This window comes from Molothrus aeneus, chromosome 4, assembly GCF_037042795.1.
Source record: "Molothrus aeneus isolate 106 chromosome 4, BPBGC_Maene_1.0, whole genome shotgun sequence".
In the NCBI taxonomy this organism is placed as follows: domain Eukaryota; kingdom Metazoa; phylum Chordata; class Aves; order Passeriformes; family Icteridae; genus Molothrus; species Molothrus aeneus.
Window position 1 is genome coordinate 55,919,386 of NC_089649.1, and position 19,552 is coordinate 55,938,937.

The 19,552-nt window shown below is 39.1% G+C and overlaps 1 protein-coding gene across 4 annotated transcripts in view; it reads left to right on the forward strand.

Moving 5' to 3' along the window:
- PPARGC1A (PPARG coactivator 1 alpha) overlaps window positions 1-19,552 on the forward strand; it is a 367,272-nt gene that overhangs the window by 330,175 nt on the left and 17,545 nt on the right. For 3 of the 4 annotated variants that reach the window (XM_066548543.1, XM_066548544.1, XM_066548545.1), the window contains exons 3-8: window positions 4,037-4,231; window positions 5,202-5,324; window positions 6,231-6,435; window positions 10,502-10,547; window positions 10,657-10,730; window positions 18,588-19,500. In XM_066548543.1, the coding sequence (XP_066404640.1) occupies window positions 4,037-4,231; window positions 5,202-5,324; window positions 6,231-6,435; window positions 10,502-10,547; window positions 10,657-10,730; window positions 18,588-19,500 (1,556 nt within the window). Of the gene's footprint in view, window positions 1-4,036; window positions 4,293-5,201; window positions 5,325-6,230; window positions 6,436-10,501; window positions 10,548-10,656; window positions 10,731-18,587; window positions 19,501-19,552 lie in introns of those variants that run through there. The other variant, XM_066548546.1, reaches the window with a different exon arrangement.

Here is a 19,552-nt window from a genome sequence, read left to right on the forward strand (position 1 = left end):
TGAACCTTGTGGAACACCACTCATGATGCCACTCATGACTCCTTGCCATTTTTGAAGACTGGGGTGACATTTGCTTTCTTGCAGCCCTCAGACACCTCTCCTGATCTCCACGACCTTTCAAATATGACCACGAAGCAGCCTTACTATGATGCTCTCATACTGAGACGACATAGCTCTCTCCAGCATTCATTGATGTGTTCTGTCAGGGCCCATGGACCTGTGGATTTCAAGTTTTCCTAGGTTTTCTCTAACCCAATCTGATGGTAATGACAGAGATTTTAAAATGTTGCATGATTTTTTTAAAGGAAGAAAATTTAAGGATTAATTACAGCATTGCTCCCTATACACACCCTAAAGGGATGCCTGTGAGTGACAGCATGGACAAACTTCTGTTACAGCTCAATCTTTGGCCTCTGTGGATTGCTGACAAGTAACAGGTATTACAGGCATAAAATGCTAACCACAGGGTGAGCCCAGCTCCATCAATAGTCAGAATAAGCAAAAGAGAAGGAACCATCAGGGGCAGAGGATTTAAATACCTTTGCGTGGGTAAATTATCAACTCATTTCACTGACCAAAGAGAGAATATCTCTGGAGACATTTTACTGAAGGCAGAAATGCAATTAGATGTTGCACAACTATTACAGTGTTTTCAGACAGAGAATTATTTTTAGTGCTGTAGAAGTATTAAAGTATTAGAGCAAAAGATGTAAAAGCATAGAAGAGCACAGTTAAAAACTTTCCATGGTCTTTGGACTCCTAGATGGACTCATGTTTGAGGATTGGTTGATGTTCTGGCAGTTTACCTCTGTTGCATTCACCCATAAAGAGTGACATAAATGCCAGATTTTATTTCCTTTCAGAGCTAATGGCATTCTGGATATGCTGGAAATTTCTGTTGTCAGAAACACAGAAGTACGTGCATTCATTGGCATACTTGTGTTCTTTACCTCCTTCGTCTGGGTGAAAATTACAGGGATCAAAACATATCTGGCCCTAATGTCTTTATGCTAACATAACAGCATGATTTGGAAGTGATGCATAACTGCTTCTGCATTAAAAAGGCAAGTTAGCAACATGGAGTCATTATGAATTGTTTTCAAAAAAGTTTAATAATTGCATTTGCCATGCGGCTTTACACTTGAGATTATCCTCTGGTTCTTCTTCTTACACACTGTAGTTCATTTAGGTGGTCTAAATACCTAGGATCTGCTCCTATAAAGAGAAGCAAATCCTTCTTGTAAGATCCTGCTTGAGGTTAGGGACATGGTGGAGTCAGTTCCAGAGAGCACACAGCACATCCTCAGGCCTTGGCAGAGGTGGGGGGTGCTCAGCTCCTCCTGTTCCACCGAGCCCATGTGGTGAGCAGGTTGAATGCCAGTCTGAAATGTGAACTTCTGAAGTGACACTGCTGAAACTGTGAAAGAGCCTGCATTTGGCCATGGTGTTGCTTCTCCCCAGTGCTGTCAACACCAAGACTCAGACTGCAACAGCAAAAGAGGAAGCTGCTCCTTCAGTGATTATTGTTCAGACATTGATGTACCCAACCATTTCTCCCTCTGCATCTCTCCTCAGCACCATTTCTGCTGTATCTAATAGTTGTGTTTCTTTATAAACAATGATTTAAGACAATTATTTAGCAATAGCATACTTAAACCTTTAAGAGGTTATCTAGCAATGTCATTTTCTTGACTAATGTGTTCCTGCTGCCATGTCGTTTGTGAATAGACATGTGTTAGCCAGCTAGTGTGCTTCATCTGTGGTGACTTTGATTTATTTGCTCTGTAAATTGGGACTGAAGCAATAATGGAAAGTGACATTAATTGTTTAACAGAGTCCTCTTTGTCACATCCTCTGCTTTCTCTGGGGTGTTTGAATGTTGAAACTTGTACAAAACTAATTGAAATTGCTGTGATGAGGACCGGTGTCCGCTCAACTTTCTGTTCTTGAATGTCAGTGCACTTGAATGTCTGTTTAAAGCATGAGAGTGGAGCAGCTAACAGCAAATATCAGGTTTTCTTCTGGCATGCTATTATTAAAGGAGGCATTCCCTGTTAGAAATAGCAACACTTCCAGCTTCATTGTCAGCTTTATGAGCCGCAAGGCTCAGCAGTGTGCCCCACCAGATGGACTTGCTGAAAACGTTCCTGGTGTAGGGCTGGGGTCAGGCAGCCAAACCAGCCCATGGACAGCACTGTAGGCTCGAGGGCTGGCTCTCACACCATTCATCCCACCACCTGTGAGGGACTTGAAATGCCATTGGGAAAAAACACTGGTACACACTTTCTTGACCAATATGCCTTTTCTTACTATTCTACAAGTGACACAGTAATTTTTCTCTTTTCCTCTCAGAAAGTGGCTGTGAAAAGCTGAATTCAGAGCATGGTTTCATTTGGCTCCCTTCTGCCAATTTCATTCTCTACACACTGAATTATCACAGCTGTGTGCATATGTCTCCCTAGTATGGTGGTAATCACCTGATACCAAAATTTGGATACTTTTTCTCAGTGGATAAGTGCCTTTTGGCCTTTCAAGTAAATGCTTCTCCTTAGCATTAGCTGAGTATTTATTTGTTTCTTGGAGATGATGCCATAAGCACCAGAACAGTGGTCTGCCTTAGCTTTCTAGCTCAAAGACAGCTTTTATGTTAGAAGCTGTGAGGTGTGATTTGGCAGAGAAGCCTAGCAGGAGCAATTATCTGTGTGGTTTATGATCATCTCTGTTCAGAGTCTGCTAGATAAAAGTATTACTGAAAAAAGTCATGCTAAGGGGATACCCGGGTTCACTTGATTATTTTTTTTCCAAAGTGTAACTTGGCAATGTTTTGCTGTTGCTTTTATTAACTTCTTTTTTTTTGCTTGTTTGTTTGTCTTGCTGGTATTATTTGTCCTGCTAGTTCACTTTTTTACTTTGAGATTTGAACTTAGCTGAAATTTTTTCACAGTGGGGACCTGGAGCATGATGAGCTGCTCTGAAGCTGGTGGAGAAACTCCCAATTTGATATCACTTGAATCAGTGAAAGGCTTTTCATTTACTTCAATAGCACTAGGATCAGCCTAGGAGTCCTAGATAATTGATCTGTCAAGATCAATTTCCAATCTCTCTGAAAAATAAATATAATGATTTCTACAGTTCTATTTCTCAGTTCTAACTCTCAGCACTCAAAAAATCTGTATCTTAATATACAGTAGGGACTATATTTCATTAAAAATCAGGAGGCACTTAAATTTACTCAATTTGACAAAAAGAACTCTTGCTGCTGAAATAAGATATAAATTAACATTACAGGCACTTCTGATTAGAAATTAATCTACTTTTTATAATTGCAGTCAGAATTTGATAAATGCATACAATAGTGTATTTATTGAGCACTCAAAAGACACGATTTGAAAGGACAACTTCAAAGGCAACCTGTCTAATATGTTTCTTTAAAAGAAACCCAAACAACCTGTCATTTACCATATGAGTGCTGCTGGCTATTCTTACACCAGAATACTCAGGAATAAGCTATTTTGTTTTGGAGCAAGGATTTGCAGAAGTGTGGAAGGGAAACCCTTTCTTGCTTACACTGGACCATCTATGTGAATGAAGTTTTCAGTATTTTTCTGGTGATTCGTTTTTCTGGTGTCCTGATTAGCTGTCTGATTCCTGTAATTTTGGCACGTCAATTAGCTGGTGTTCAGTGTTGAAGAGCAAAAGAAAGGGACAGGCTGGGCTGACACCATCATTAGGTGTCAGCATCTTAGGCTCATCCCGTAATACAATCCCTGAGTGATCACTTATTATTCTTAACACCTGACAAAAGAAAGAATTGTGGAAGAAAAGTAAACTAGCAATACCCCACGGGTGCGAAGAGATTTCTTTTGAACAGAAATTGATCATTTTATTGTACCTAATTACATTGTCTGAGATTCTGTTGCAGGTTGCTGTTCCAAGGGCCAGTTTAACTACGTGTTGTCTGCTTGTTCACACACAGAGGCATCGTTTTGTTCCTTTTCTCACCTGGTTCCTCTTTTTGTTTCGTCCTCTCCCACAGAAACTAGATGAAGAGAGCGAGGCAAACTTGCTAGCTGTTCTCACAGAAACACTGGACAGCATCCCTGTGGATGAAGATGGATTGCCTTCCTTTGATGCACTGACAGACGGAGATGTGACCAACGAAAATGCCGCTAGCCCCTCCCCAGTGCCCGACGGCGCCCCTCCGACCCAGGAGGCAGAAGAGCCGTCTCTAGTAAGAACCCTTCCTACTGTTTAACAGGAATTGGATGTGCCTCTGGCCACCCGCTGCATGGGTATGATGTAGTCACAGTAAGGTCTGGACTTTTCATTTAGACTGGAGAGGAAAATCAAGTAAAGAACTGAGAATTAAGCGGGGGAAACACCCCCCACCACCACCACCAAATAGCCATAGGATGATTAATATGGCAGTCTATTAAAAAGTTGTTGAAAAGGTTGTTATTGAAACTCTTAACCTAATGGGGCTGACACTTTTGCTTATCATTCTGTTCAGATAAGTCGGGGTAATGGTTCTTAACTCATATTTCATTTCTCGGGGCTCTTTTTGTTGGGTGTGTTTAGACATCATTTTTGGTGATCTCTGAAGAAAGGCCCAATGAGTCTGTTGGGGTGCAGGGCTGATTTTGTGTCTTTAGCATTGATTTGACCAGTAAGCGCCAGCTTACTGCTAACCAGGGCAAAACTGAATCTTGGATGAGGATGTGGGTGAAACATTATATGCATTTTGCTTAGTAAATCTGGTCTGTGATGTGATTTTGTTTCTGCTGAAAGCCTCTTATCACTGGCTTCAGTGGGAGCAGAGCCAGATACCTGAATCTTGACACTATATCCATTACTCTGTTAAAGTTTATGTCTCTGTATAGATCAGAGGCCTCTTCATGTCAAACAGATCGCTGAGAATTTCATTTTGCCCTGGATTCAGAGACCCAAGATCCCTGTCAGTTCTGCTTACCCCTCAGTATACTGCAGTAAAGGGAGCAGAAATGTGCTGCCAAGCCAGAAGGAAATGAAATCTGTTTACTCTGAGGAATATCAAGTCCTGCTTTTTGTTTCATTGTACTTTGCTTGCTGAAATTGATATAACTAACTTAAAGTAACTGTGCAAAAATGTAGATACTTTAATTGATAAAGATGTGTAACTTTACTCTTTTCCTTCCACTTCCCTTTCCTTGATGTGTTTGTAGCTTAAGAAGCTCTTGCTGGCTCCAGCCAACACTCAGCTAAATTACAATGAATGCAGTGGTCTCAGCACACAAAACCATGCAAACACTAATCACAGGATCAGAACAAGCCCTGTGGTTGTTAAGGTACAAACTTAATTTTTATAATAAGGGAAAAAAAAGAAAATGTAACAAGGTCTTTTATGCTTTTAGCAATCAAGCAAGCAGTAGATCTGGATGTATTGTATGTGCTTACTGTCTTCTAACTAATTTTTAAAAAATGTGAATTGTAGACTGGGTTCCAGAAAATCATCTGAGCTTTTTTATGCTCTGAATATTTCATTTATGTCCCTTCTCTTGGCAGAATTCAGTTGTAGTCACACCGTCAGTTACCTTACCTACTTTACTGATACACAGTTTCAGTAGGATGGGATGTGATAAAATTTGCTGATGGTCTGGTGTTGTTTATGGGTGACTCCAGGATGTGGGACTGCCATTTTCCCAGCTGTCTGAGCTAAGACAAATGACACTGGATTCTTGGCAAAAGATGTATATTAGACATTGATTGGATGGAACGGGGGCGGGGGGCTTGGACATAATTCTGTTAGCAGGCAGTATTAAACAATGTTTGTCTTGCCGTTCAGTGTAACTGAAAACGGGCCATTTAGGAGTACTTAAGAGAGTTGTGAATACTGGGCCCAAGCAATCAGCAGCAAATTAAGGTTTAAACCAGCTTATTTTTTTGTTCACACTAAAGGCGCTGTAGGGTCTTGTTAGTTACATGTTGCTGAATAGGAACATTGCAATGTAGGAGAAATGAAATAAAAAGCTGCATAAATGTCATTTAGGAATTTTAAATGTAATTTTCTTTCCTTGTTCTGCAAACAGTTATTCACAGCTCATAGATCTAGTACACTTAGGCTGAACACTTCACTGAAAATCTCATCTCTTCAGAAAACCTATATCCATTGTGATAAGGTTCAGCTCACTAATTTTAGCTTTACTTTATTTTATTTTATTTTATTATTTTATTTTATTTCACCCTGTTTTAAGACTGAGAATTCATGGAGCAGTAAAGCGAAGAGCATTTGTCAACAGCAAAAGCCTCAGAGACGCCCCTGCTCTGAACTTCTCAAATATCTGACTACGAATGATGATCCTCCTCAGACCAAACCAGCAGAGAACAGGAACAGCAGCAAAGAGAAATGCACCTCCAAAAGGAAGCCCCATCTGCAGTCTCAGACAAATCATCTGCAGGGTAGGTGTGGGACTGCAGAGCACAGCTTTGGTACCAGCAGTAACCCTGGGAAGCTGAAGTACCATGGTTTGGAATACCCTCAGCACTTCTTCTGTTCTTTGGATTAGTATTGGAAATCCAGCATCACTTCTGTGTAAAGAGAATTTGTAAACATTATAATGAAGTTAGAATTAGTTAGCTAGATTTAGCTTTTAGACATATTTGATCATTTTGTTTATTGCCCCAAGCCTCAGAAAAGGATCTCAGGAAAAGTTTAACAAATACCACATGGCAGTATACCAAGCTAGCTGGAGATACTTATTCACAGAGAAGTGTAGCACTAAGAAATCATTATAACCCTAAACAAGTTCGGCAGGCCAGTTCATTAGTGAGCTTCTTTCTCTTTTGCTGGAGTAAAACTGAGGGCATTGTTAACCTGCCACATAGCCCTTAAGAGACAATAAATAGTGCTCTCACTGCTACAGAGAAAACAATAAATGTGTCATTCCTGTTAAAGCTGGAATGCTGGTTTGTAATTTTATTTTGTAAATAGTTGAAAGTTTAGATGCTATTCTGATCTTTTTCTCTTGTTTTTGGATTTTTTATGGTCAAAACTAAACACTTGTATTGACTTTTAGTATCCCCTGATGAGTAAAAAACTGGCCTATATTACAAGTAGCTTCTGTGACAGAGATGCAAGAACTTTAAGCCTCCTCTCTCACTTTTTGTCCCTCTCTTTCCCTGTCTGTTTTCCCATGATAAAGGAAAGCTGTAAAAGCTTACGAGCCCAAAGGGAGCTTTTTAAAATTATTGCTACTTTAAAATACATCTATGTATTGATGTTGGCCTGGCATCTGAAAGGCTTTGTGCCTATCTCAGACACATCAGTTCCAATCCTGGATACCTCCACTAAAGTCAGTGGAAGTTACTTGTCTGCAACAGAGATCAGGATGTGACCCTAAATGTGTTGTTTGGTATTTTCAAAGCAACAGTTGTAAACTGTATGTTCTTTCCTCTTTTCCCCTCCCCTTTTCTTGCATTTCAGCCTCTAGCAAATCTGTTTTCTCATTCTGCACTAGAAAGTATAAGCAAACTTAATAAGAATAATCTTCCGTTCCTGTCACTTAATATTGTTCTTGAAGCTGTACATTCTGACATCCTAAGTAAGGGTTTTCTCCATGATGGGCTCAAATTATCTGAACAATTTCATATGTTTGAAATGAAACATTTCTCATATGAAGGAAATCCAACTGCTCCTACAGCTTCTTTATGCCAACTGCCACTTCTGCACGGCTTCAGCAGTCTGCTTTCACAGCAGAATCCAGACTGAACTCTACATGTCAAACCTGGGTCTGTTACTAAAATGGTACTGAAAAACAGAATTGCCAGAAGTTACAGGGGGCTTTATTAACACTGTTGGATGTTAAGGTGGTAGGTGATAAGGTGCATCATATATAACATGCTTTATGCACATGTATGTTATACCCATACAGAGATGTATGTGCACACAAACATACATGCAGATTATAAAGTCTTTTTATTCAGATCAGAGCTGGTTTTCTTCCCCCCAGCTGAGCAATTGTGTAGATTCAGTTCAAAGAGCCAGGGCACACTGAGCTGTGGAAACAGCACAGAGGAGAGATTAGGAAAGTCCAAAGGGACATATAGCTAACAACTGTGCTTAACAGATGACTGTAGTTTTAATGGTCTTGAAGGTGAATTTGCAGGCACAGAGAAATTACCTTCTTTAATTTTCCTGTGCTTTAACTTACAGGCTTCTGCAATGTTTTTTCAGCAAATTTGCCTCATACACCAATATATAACTTCAATATCAATGGATTTGCATATAATGCAAATACAAGAATATAATGCTTTCAGCTTGGACAGTCAATTCATGCAGAATCAACCTTGCAAATTTAACTGATATTTGCAGACCTGCAGTCATTGGTTCATACATTTAATCAAAGGTACAAGAAAATTGGCTCCTGTTTTAAAAAACTATCACAGTCTGAGATTTTCTTTCAGAGTTAGGGAAAGCTCACAAAGGATAAGTCAAATGTTATTTTCCTTTAGGGTTACTGTTGCAAACATATTGCAAACCCACGGGAATGTCCACAAACGCATTCATGCCAAAGATCATCTGTGGTTTTGCACTGAAATTTGCCCATGAGGAAACGTAGTTCTTTTGAACCTGAATGTTTTCAATTTACAGGGACAAGCAACTTGATGTGAACTCTTTTTAACAAAAAAAAACAAACCAAAAACCCACACTACAGTAGACCTTGAAACTCTAATAAACAGGCACCATGTAAAATGCAGTGTCTTGGCTAAATATTTACACTATCAATAGCTATATGTTAGTATGAATCCTTTGCAGAAAGAGTGTTTGGTCAAGTTCTTGCCTAGCAATAAGAAAACTGATGGGTTTTGGTATGCGAACTTCTCAGTGGGAGAGCTCAGTGATATCTGCCTAAAATTAATACATGGGAATGAGAGACAATGCCTTGGTTCTGTGCCCAGCTCTGGCAGATTTGCACTGTGCCTCAGTGCTTCAGAATTTAATATGTGGGACTAATAAGAGCTAGATGGAGACTTTTTAGAGATGTAAATAGCTCTTACACATTCAGCTTCCTTAGCTAAATTGGTTAAGAGCGTGCAGATTTTTATTTCAAAAAAAAAGAGAAAAATGAAAAAGAAAAAAAAAAGGAAAGCCTTTGTATAAAACTTTATTCCAGAGCCTTACTGCAAGATCTGCTTTTTTTAAGCCAGTTTTACCTCTAGGTAGCCACAGGCAAACATTAGTATTCCTAGATGTATATAAATTGCACACAAAGATGTGTCAGGTTACATTCAGTTTTACTGCACCTGGTATAATGCACAGATCAGTGGCTGTGCTGGACCAGACAAATAACTCGTTGAGGTGCATCTCCTCACTCCAGCAGTGACTTCTGAGGAAGGTGAACCTGAGGTGAACACCTGAGCTTCCTTTTCTCATATGGGGAGGAGAAGAAACAATATGCAGCTTTTCAGAATTAATTTTTTAAAATGTTATATTACTTCAGGAATGCTCTAGAGCATATAAAAGTAATCAATTTGCATATAAAATCCCTTAACGTTGATGGGAGCTCCAAGCCTGTAATGAATATGAAATATGCAGTAGTGACACTCTGGACAAAAGATCTGCAGTGCAGGAGTGTTCAAGGGGAACATTTTGTCTTAAGTAATTAATCTGCAGAAGAGATCCCCTGCTGTTGTTCTTGCTACAATGCTCTCTGTGTTTAAAACATCAATCTAACTTCTGTAAAGTAAAATTTGCAAGTACTATAATTTTTAATTTTAAAGGCATCTTAGTTGTACTACAACATCCTGGTTCTTGGCTTGCTCTGAGAAAATACAAATTTGCATGAGTAAAAGCTGCAAAGACTTATATTTTTATAGCCAGAGCTTTGTTTTTTGCGTATGTCAGGATTGTAGTGCTGAGAGCTTCAACCCCATTTTTACCATCTGTGACTATGTCCATGGTTTGTCATAGTTTGCAGCATAATTTGCAAAAATTTGGACTATAACTGGTTGGACTCTGGCCTCATAGAAACAACCTATTCTCAGTGCTGTATATAAAATTGTATCTTGTAGAAGTAAAATTAACTGAATATTCATAACGTTCTGTTACTTTGTAGTTATTCTGCTGCTCCTGTTTCCAAATAAAACGTGAACTGTAGTCTAAATTAACACTGAGAGAAGTAACATTTTCACAGTGTATCCTGTAGAGTTCTTCATTGATTTTTAACATGTACCACTCTTCTTCTGAAAGGTTCTTGTCATTTGGGTTGTGTAGTGTATTTCAGAGGTACAGTAATTGATGTAAATAATTGTTGAAATTTAGGTGCCCTTTTGGTGCTAGTAAATAAGGAATCAGGATGAGTCTCTTTATTTATCCATCTGAAATACACTGAAATGGCAATTGAACTATTAGAGCTTGGCCCTAACTGACTACCACACGATTCCAATGCCAAAGTATAAAGAAATGTTTGCAGTATACTTTACAGAGTGTTTAAATATTGCATAATTGTTTTCTTTTTTCCTTTAGCCAAACCAACAAGTTTATCACTTCCATTGACACCCGAGTCACCAAAGTAAGTACTAAAAAGTGCAAACATTTATAAAAGGGAGGGGGGGTTCAGTAAATTTTGGCTACAGCAACTCCATTTCAGCTTGTTTTTATAAATGTGCCCTGTCTTCCAGTGATCCCAAGGGTTCCCCATTTGAGAACAAGACTATTGAACAAACCTTAAGTGTGGAACTCTCTGGAACTGCAGGTGAGAAATGCAAAATGATGGCTCTTCCTTAAAGCATGGCTTATGTGTGTTTGTTTACTTTAATATAGCACAGATATGCTGAGATCTCACAGAAGTCTCCAGTAGATACACTTCAGTGCAGTTCAGCATTACATTTTTATCCAGCTACCTGAGAAGAACCATGTTTGAAAATATGGTTCCAAACCTACACAGGAGAGCATAATTTCTGAGAAAATATGAATGAAACCATTTATCTGTTATATTTCTCCTTTTCCCCATAGATTTGTGTACTGCTGAGCACCATCTTTCAAAGACAAACCCCACAGCACAGTGTAATAGATGTTACAGATGTAAAAGTTATGTCATTCAGTCTGTCTCCAGGCTGGTCTAGGGCTGTACATGACTGCATGTTTCAGTGCTTTGTCATTTCTAGATTAATACATCACAAATAACACCTTTCTCCTCTACCACTGAACAACTAATTGTCCCATAGCTTAGAGGTAATTTTTAAAAGTGGTATTCATTTTGTATTCCTGCTTTTTCTTTTTCTTCCATTAACACACTTCACACAACCTCCCTTTATCTTCCTCCTCCTTTCTGATCCCTGGATTTGTACCTTTTGAAGATTTGTAGGATTTTTTTATCATGTAGTGGTTTAGTTCGTGCATCACCCATTTAATCATTCATTTAATTCGTCTGCTCTTCATTCTGCTGAAGTCAATTCCTTCAGATTCAGATCTGTTTTATGGCATTCCTCTGAACTCTTTTTTGCCTCTGTTTTCTTCAAGTGTCCTGAGCTGAGCACAAAAGAACACATTGAGCTCCACCTGAGCTATTGCCAAGACCATTTTCTTTTTCAGTTGTGTAATATTGAAAAATAAGAGATGTACTTGGCATGTGCTTCTCTCAGGATAGCAGTAGGTTGTAAACTATCTGATCTCTAGCATTGAGGGGGAAGGGGTGTATTGCAAAAAAGGTCTTCAGGTACCACAAATTAGCTTGGTGCTCCTGAATTGAGTGGCAGCAGGCCCAAGCTGGGTTTGGGTAGGTACACTGGGCTATCACCTTCCTACAACCATCATTGTACTTTTTCGGTAATTTTTTCATTCATGTTTTAGTTCAGCACTAAAACATGAACACTTTTCCCTGCTGTCTCCTGGAAGCCTGCAGTCTTAGTCATTCCTCTCACAGCAAAAGGAAGCGTTCTTCCTATACATCTTCATTTTGCAAGACCAGCATAAACATGGCAAAATTCACTGTATGCAGGAGGATAATCCTGTTCAGTGCCAATAAGTGAAGTGGAGTGAAGTGAAACGAAGTGAAGCATGGAGAAGCCTCTTCCATCACTACTGGACAAGGAGTCTGCACGAGAGTGCCCATTTGTAAGCACATGGATAAGTCAGTGCTTAGTGCTGCCAACAGAAAGGGGCAGATGAGGTGACTACAGCAGAGTGGTACAAGCAGCCGTTGAAATCACTGAAGGAAGCAGTGTTTTCTCCCAGCCAAAAAGTCAGCAGCCTGCTTTTCCATCAGCTGACTAGACAGAAATTGGGAGTCAGTCTGACCCCTGGATAGTCCTCTGGTATTTCGTCCATAGTGGCAACAGGAATGGTCTTGGTATTACCAGATTCATTCCGCTCCATCAGCCGTGCACAGAGAAGGAAACAAAACAGCTCTGTAGGTGCTTGGAAAACATAATCAGGAGAACTGGTGCATTAAAAAAAGCAGCAGAAGCTGGGAAACAGCACAACTGGCCACATATGTAAACAGGAATGCTCTACTATGATTCTGTGATTTCTTTTCCCCTCTAGAAGTAAAAGAAGTTAGCTAGGAAATAACCTGATGATATTCAGGAATAATAAGAATTGGAGTGTTGTGTGGCCAGGGAGCTGGGCAGTGTTACCAAGCAGTGTACATAATGGTGGCTCTTGGACTTCATGTTGCACTTCACAAGATTTCAGGAGAACATGCAGTAGCTCTTTTAATCTCTGCCTATGTGTATTAGTTTTTATTTTTATATTCATGTATGTATGTAAACCTATAAAAATATGCATGTCTTGCTTTTTAAGTAATTTGTACTGCAGTAGTTTTGTGTCCTGAGTCTGCTTGTGCTGGAAGCAAAGTACATAATAGAAACAGCCTGGAGTACTGAAGAATTTACAGCATATTGTGTGTGTGCATGTGTGTGTAAATCATGGCAGAATTGGGACCCAATTTTTTAAACTTCAGTTTAAAAAACAACCAAAAATAAAATAAGGAAAAAAGTAGTGGCAGTAGTGATTAATAATACCTTTAAGTTCTTTAGTGAGAACCCTGGCAACTCCAAATTATATCCAGATAACCGCATTGCTCATTGTCCTTATATAGGGCAGCTTGCACCATAAAAGCACTATTTATTATAATTTAAATAGGAGCTACCTTGATCTCACTACTGAATTGAAAAGACCATTAGCAGTGCTGCTTGCACTATCGAAGCACAAAGTATTTTAATATAAATAGCAACTCCGTTGATCTCTCTGCTGAAAACAACATTGCTTCCCTCACTGATGAATTAACTATAGACCAGAAAAATAAATAAATAAAAACATTTCCCACATGAGCCATCAATCTTCGTCACACACACATTTTGGATTCATGTATCTAAAGTCAAACTGAAGCCATTCCCTTGCCAGTGCTATATCTTGCTTTACAACAGATTTGTTAGTAGTCATGAGTGTAACTTTGTCCTCCCTAAAACTGTCAAAACATTGATTTGTCAAATTACAAGGAACAAATATTCTTTGAAGTGTTTTCATGCCACACATAAGAATTCTTTCAATACACTCTAAGTGTCCGAAGTCCATTGCTGTATAAAGTCCTATCTCTTGAAGTTGATTATTCTAGTGTTATTCTGAGGAAGCTGGACCAGAACATCATGGTATGGAGGGAGTCCTAGGAAATGATAATGCAGTGAATGAAATTCCTGTGTTAGATGAGTCTTCTGAGTGAGGGACTCGGAAGAGGCGCATCTCTGTTTCCACAGCCATCTGCATTGCCAGTGCCCTGCTTAAAGAGGCTGTGGGCTTGAACCTCTCCAGTGTCTTCCAGAAATGTGGGATGGCTCTGTGTCACCTCTTTCCTCTTTGTTAGCAGTCAGAATCGGGGGGAGGGTGGGGCAGGGATGGACGGACTGTGCAAACAGACTCACCAGGATGACTCACCTTCTGGAGGTGGCAGTGTTTCTCTTGGCAGTCAAGGGCTCCTCATTGTTTTAGACTTTTGATTGTCTTAGACAAACGTCTGAATGTTAGATAGCATGTTTATCATCTAATTAATCTCTCTCTGTTCCCTGTGTCTTAAACTTTCACACCTAAATACTCAAAGCCACCATTTAAGTACATGAAGTTGGTTTAAGTGCTTATGGCTCAATCAGTAACTAGAGGGCTATTTCCACCCTCTTGCTGAAAAGTCTCTAATTTGATACAGATCCCTATAATTTATTGTAGTGTAAAACTGCTCACTGGTCTTGGGGGAAAAACTTGATTTTTCTGAAAAATGGCAGAAAAAGCTATATTTTCTTTCATCAGAAAAGCTGATGTGCACAATCAAGTTGAAGAGTGATTTGGAATTTGTGACCATCATTGAGGATACTGATAACCTGCTATTTGCCCACCTCTAGATTTGTGTTACCTCTTACTTGTCAGAAAAAATACTTAAAAATCTGTCATCTAAGAACTTCTTTGACCTCAGAATGATTTCCGATAGAATGAGATGTGAGATGGAGAGAGTTGTCCAGAAGGAATAAAATCTAGTGAATTATTTGATGTTTTCAGGTATCTGTGTTTATTCTCTCCAGCACTGACAGCAGGATTAAACTGAATATTCAACAAGCATGTAGTTTTTTATTATATGATGACTGTTTAATTTTATTACATATTCCTAGCTTCTGCAATCTAGTGCCATACAAACGCTCTTCTTCTACTGAATGGAGCTGTTATCGTGTGGTCAGTTTTTAAAGTGGCCTTAAATAATATTTCCCTCGACAATCCATTTTCAAACTCATAGGTATGAAAGAATTAATTTTCAATGCCTCCCAAAAGCCCAGTGCACATGTAGAAAGGTTCCAGGGCTGTCTTCCCCAAAATACATTAATTATCAGCCCCCTCAAAACACAGCAAACATCATCAGGCATTGGAATGCTGAGATACCGTGGAGATTTAGAAATATCGATATCTATGTAAAACAGTAGTGAAAATCAGTCCTAAGAATTCCAGATGTCACTTTTAATGCAAAGGCACCCCCCCCCCCCCCCAAATTTCTGCTTATCAACCTAGCTGAGCTAAATGAGTAACACTTTTTTTTTACAAGTTTTCTTTAAAGTGGAGTTTTGGAATGTATCGAAAGTAGTTTCACCCTCCCAGAGACTTTCTGGAAAGAAGTTGCTTGGCCAAGGTGGCAGAGTTGGCACATATGCAAACAGCTTTTGTTGCACAGACACAGGGAGGATGGTGCTGCTTTGGCAGCAGTGCTGGCAATTTGATATATGCTGTTTTCTAGCACAAGATCACGGAGTGAGTTCGTAGTATATAGACAGAGCAAGGCAAAGTGCAAATGTACCATTTACCAAAGCTATTCAATTAAGGAAAAGTCCCTACAAAGAAAATGGTTTTATAGCATGTCATGAAAAAATACTTGCCTTTTACTTTAAAAAGAAAAAAGACTGTTTAAGGGGGATGATTGTAGAGTATGTACCACTTCTAACAGATTTGCTGTGCAGAAGTACATAAGTGTGAGTGATGTAGAGGTACTTGTTTATTATAGAGCACATTTCAATGCAGTAATCATAAATATTGCTAAGGTTGTGCTCTGTTGAAATATGACCTACATACTCTTGATTGTTTGTGTTACGTGATTTGTCTGACACCCATTACATTCTGGGTAATGGCAGCCATTTGTTGCTGTGCACAGCAGGCTCTTTTGACAAAAGAAAATAGGCAGCAATAAAAAAGCTATAGTCTGAATTACATTCTGCACAGTGCTGCACTGCTGAGAGTTTGTGCAAGTGTGTTAACAATGCTCTGAACTGCCTCTTGTCAGCCTTCAGCCTGTAATGGCCATCTGTCCTTCCATAAATCTGTCAAAACCTGCTAAGTTCAAGAGAGAGTACAGAATATACCTTGTACTGTCAGTGCCTAAATGTACACATCGGGGAGAAATCAGTGCGTGTGAAATAATCCAGTGGTTACAGAATATTGTAATGCCACTGATGTGGGATCATGGCCCTCAGTGAAGATTACCACAGATTAGGGTGAAGATGAACAAGTGTGCAGCCAGCTGGTTTTCTCAGAATTCACCATTTGGAGATGGGTCAGGGGGCACTCTGGAGGTGCGCTTGGAGTGGTGATGTGTATTCAAAACTTCACTCCCTCCTCCATCCCCCAGCGTAGGTTTGTTCAAAAGTTAAATGAACATTTTCCATCTTTTATCTGTTTCTACTTGCCTGTGCACTTCCTGCTTCTGCTGAAACCCAGGAAAAAAGCCAGAATGCCATGAGGAAGCCCTTTCTTAGGCTGTCCCAGCCCTGTTCTGCCAGCAAGAGAAGTGCCAGAAGTGCCAGTAAATTTAGCTCAGGCTGTACTTTCGTGAGGGTTTTTTTGGTACTTCCCCCCCCCCCCCCCGCCTTTTCTGAAGTTTATTGGGCTCTTTGTCAGGTTTCTGGAAATGTTATACTATATGTTTTACTTGCTTATTTCCAGGACAAGCTTTAAAGAAGTGGAATTTGAATAAGATTTTATTTTGAATATTGGATTATCTCTGAGGTTTCTTTGCCTGAAATTCTTAAATATACATGTTCATTGTGGAGTGTTTGTATTTTTGTTTAATTCTTTCTTTAAAACTACATCAAAAAACCCAGTAACTAACCCCAGAATTTCTTATAGACTGTATAATTTCACAAGTAAAAGTGTCATTTTAAAATTTTGTTTCTAGAAAGTTGTTTACTGAAGTATTTGTTCAATCTGAGCCTGAAGCTTTAACTTTGAAATTATTACTGCAGATTTTTGAATAGGACTGTTCTCTTAATTTTAGCAAAAATTCACTTGGTAGTCAAAAATATTTGTCAGTGAGGAGGTGCATAAGGTAAGAAGTAGTTAGGGCTGTCTCAAGTGAAGTTTTGGGAAGAAGAAAAAAAAATTGAGGACTTAGAGGAAATAATTTACCAGTGATGACTGCACAATTTTTTTTTAGTATTAAATTTAAATTTGGGGTAACTAATATTTTAGGTGCCATAAACTTTGCCTCAGTTTCCTTGAATTTTGTGGCATTAGGCAAAGTCTTTGCATAGCCATGGGTAGCTCATAACCATTTTTTCCAAACAGACAAAATCAAGTGTGTCTCTCACATTAAGTATTCATGCCTTGGTACTTCTATTTGCTTATTTTCTGGAAGAAATTCATTGCAAATAATGCAGTGGGACTCCCAGTCTCCATTTATGCTCCTTAGGGAGCACTGTCCATTGATGGACACTTTTCCTTCTTTACAGCAAAACACTATAAAACATGCTCCATTTGCATTGATGTGCCGAGCTGTGTTGCATGTTTAAAAATACAAACCAGAGCTCTATAACCATGTTTGAAACACACATTTCCTGTAACTCTGTCTGCCCTCTCTTCTCATTCTTGCTTAAGAACTAATGGAAAGCTCATTGCTTGGGCTAAAAGTATTCTTGGACAGCATGAGCATCTGGATTGCTTAGGGATGGTCTGGATTACCTTGGAGAGCTCCCTAATCTCTGTTTATTTTGTTACATTTTAAGCATATGTTACTAAATTATATTAGTGTCAATTGGACAGAAGCAAATTTTTGAAACCTAACATACTAAGTACCTTCCTGAGGAGAAATGATTTCCTGAACAGTGTCTGCTTTTTGCTGTTACTCTGCCCTGATGTCTGGGATTATCCTTCGGTAAAGTCTGAAGAAATTCTGTGATTTCTATAGAAAATATTGAAAGTTATATTCTACCCTTATAAAAATAATGGGAAGATGCTGCTTCAGTTCCCAGGCATTACTGGAACGTGCTGTAGTTCTTCCTGCAATTTTGTCTCATCACAGTGATACAATCTATAACAGTTACATAAATAATCCTGTTAGCAGAATATTTAGTCCCTGAATACTAATCTAATACTAATACTAACCTAATAACTAATACCAAGACTTACCTGTTTCATTTTGACTCCCTACTGCATGATTCTCACTATGATTTAGTTCTAAATGCGAAGGTTCAGTACACTTGTGGTTGTATTATTGTGCATTTGGGTTTCAGTTGCAGAACCACATTTCAGGCAAAATGTATTAATTACGCTCAACGAGTGTGTTAGACATACATTCTCAATGGTTAATGAACTCTGGAAGCAAAGAGTCATTGCCACTGAGTTAGGATGGCTCTATTTCATTGCATTTAAGTTCTGCATCCTTTGGTACCAATCATTTATTTCTCTTGGCTGTGCTTTTATCCAGGTTCTTCTTTGCTAGGTTCTTTATGTTTTTGATGGTGACAGTCTTTTGACTTTTCATTTTTACATCAAAATCTGTTTTGTATTTAACAAAAGCGTCTTTGGAATTTTATCTCTTGATCTTTTCTATCAAAACCTACAGAGAGAGGGGCGGATGTCGTAGAGGAAGGGGAGGGACAGAAATTATGCTGAAGACTGATGGCGATGCATTCGTATTGTTGCTATTGTTGTTACCAGACCTTTGGTAGTTTTATTCTCAGTACTGGCAGTGTTGAAGCGATATAAAATGAGTCTTGCTTTGTATCTATTTTAAGAAGCATATGAGCCACCTTTATAAACATTGTATGTGTGCTTAAAATCATTCTGTACCTCCTTTTACTCCCTGTAGGCCTAACTCCACCTACGACCCCTCCTCATAAAGCCAACCAAGATAATCCTTTTAGGACTTCACCTAAACTGAAGTCATCATGCAAGACTGTTGTACCACCTTCAAAAAAGCCCCGCTGTAGTGAGTCTTCCGGTTCTCCAGGAAATAACCCAACCAAGAAGGGTCCAGACCAGTCTGAGCTGTACACACAGTTTAACAAGACTACTGTACCGTGCAGTGGACATGAGGAGAGAAAGACAAAACGGCCCAGTTTGCGGCTGTTTGGTGACCATGACTACTGTCAATCTGTGAATTCAAAGTCGGAAATACACATTAAAATATCCCAGGAACTTCAGGACTCCAGACAACCAGAATTTAAGGATTCTTCACCTGGGTGGCAGTGTCAGATTTGTTCTTCTTTAGAACAAGACCAGTATTTCAAGAAAGAGACTTTACAGACAAATAAGCAGGGATCCCATGGTAATAACAGAAAACAGCTCCAAGACCAGGAAATTCGGGCTGAACTGAATAAACATTTTGGTCACCCCAGCCAAGCTGTTTTTGATGAAGAAGCAGATAAGAGCAGAGAACTAAAGGACAGTGATTACAGTAATGAACAATTCTCCAAACTACCTATGTTTATAAATTCAGGACTAGCAATGGATGGTCTGTTTGATGACAGTGAAGATGAAAGTGATAAACTATGCTACCCTTGGGATGGGACACAAGCCTATTCATTATTTGATGTATCACCTTCTTGCTCTTCTTTTAACTCTCCATGCAGAGATTCAGTGTCTCCACCCAAATCCTTATTTTCTCAAAGATCCCAAAGGACACGCTCTAGATCAAGGTCCTTTCCTCAACGCAGGTCTTGTTCCCGTTCTCCATATTCCCGATCGAGATCAAGGTCACCCTGTAGTAGATCCTCTTCAAGGTATGGTACAGCAGATTCATGTATGATCATTGTAGCTAATAAGACAAACAGG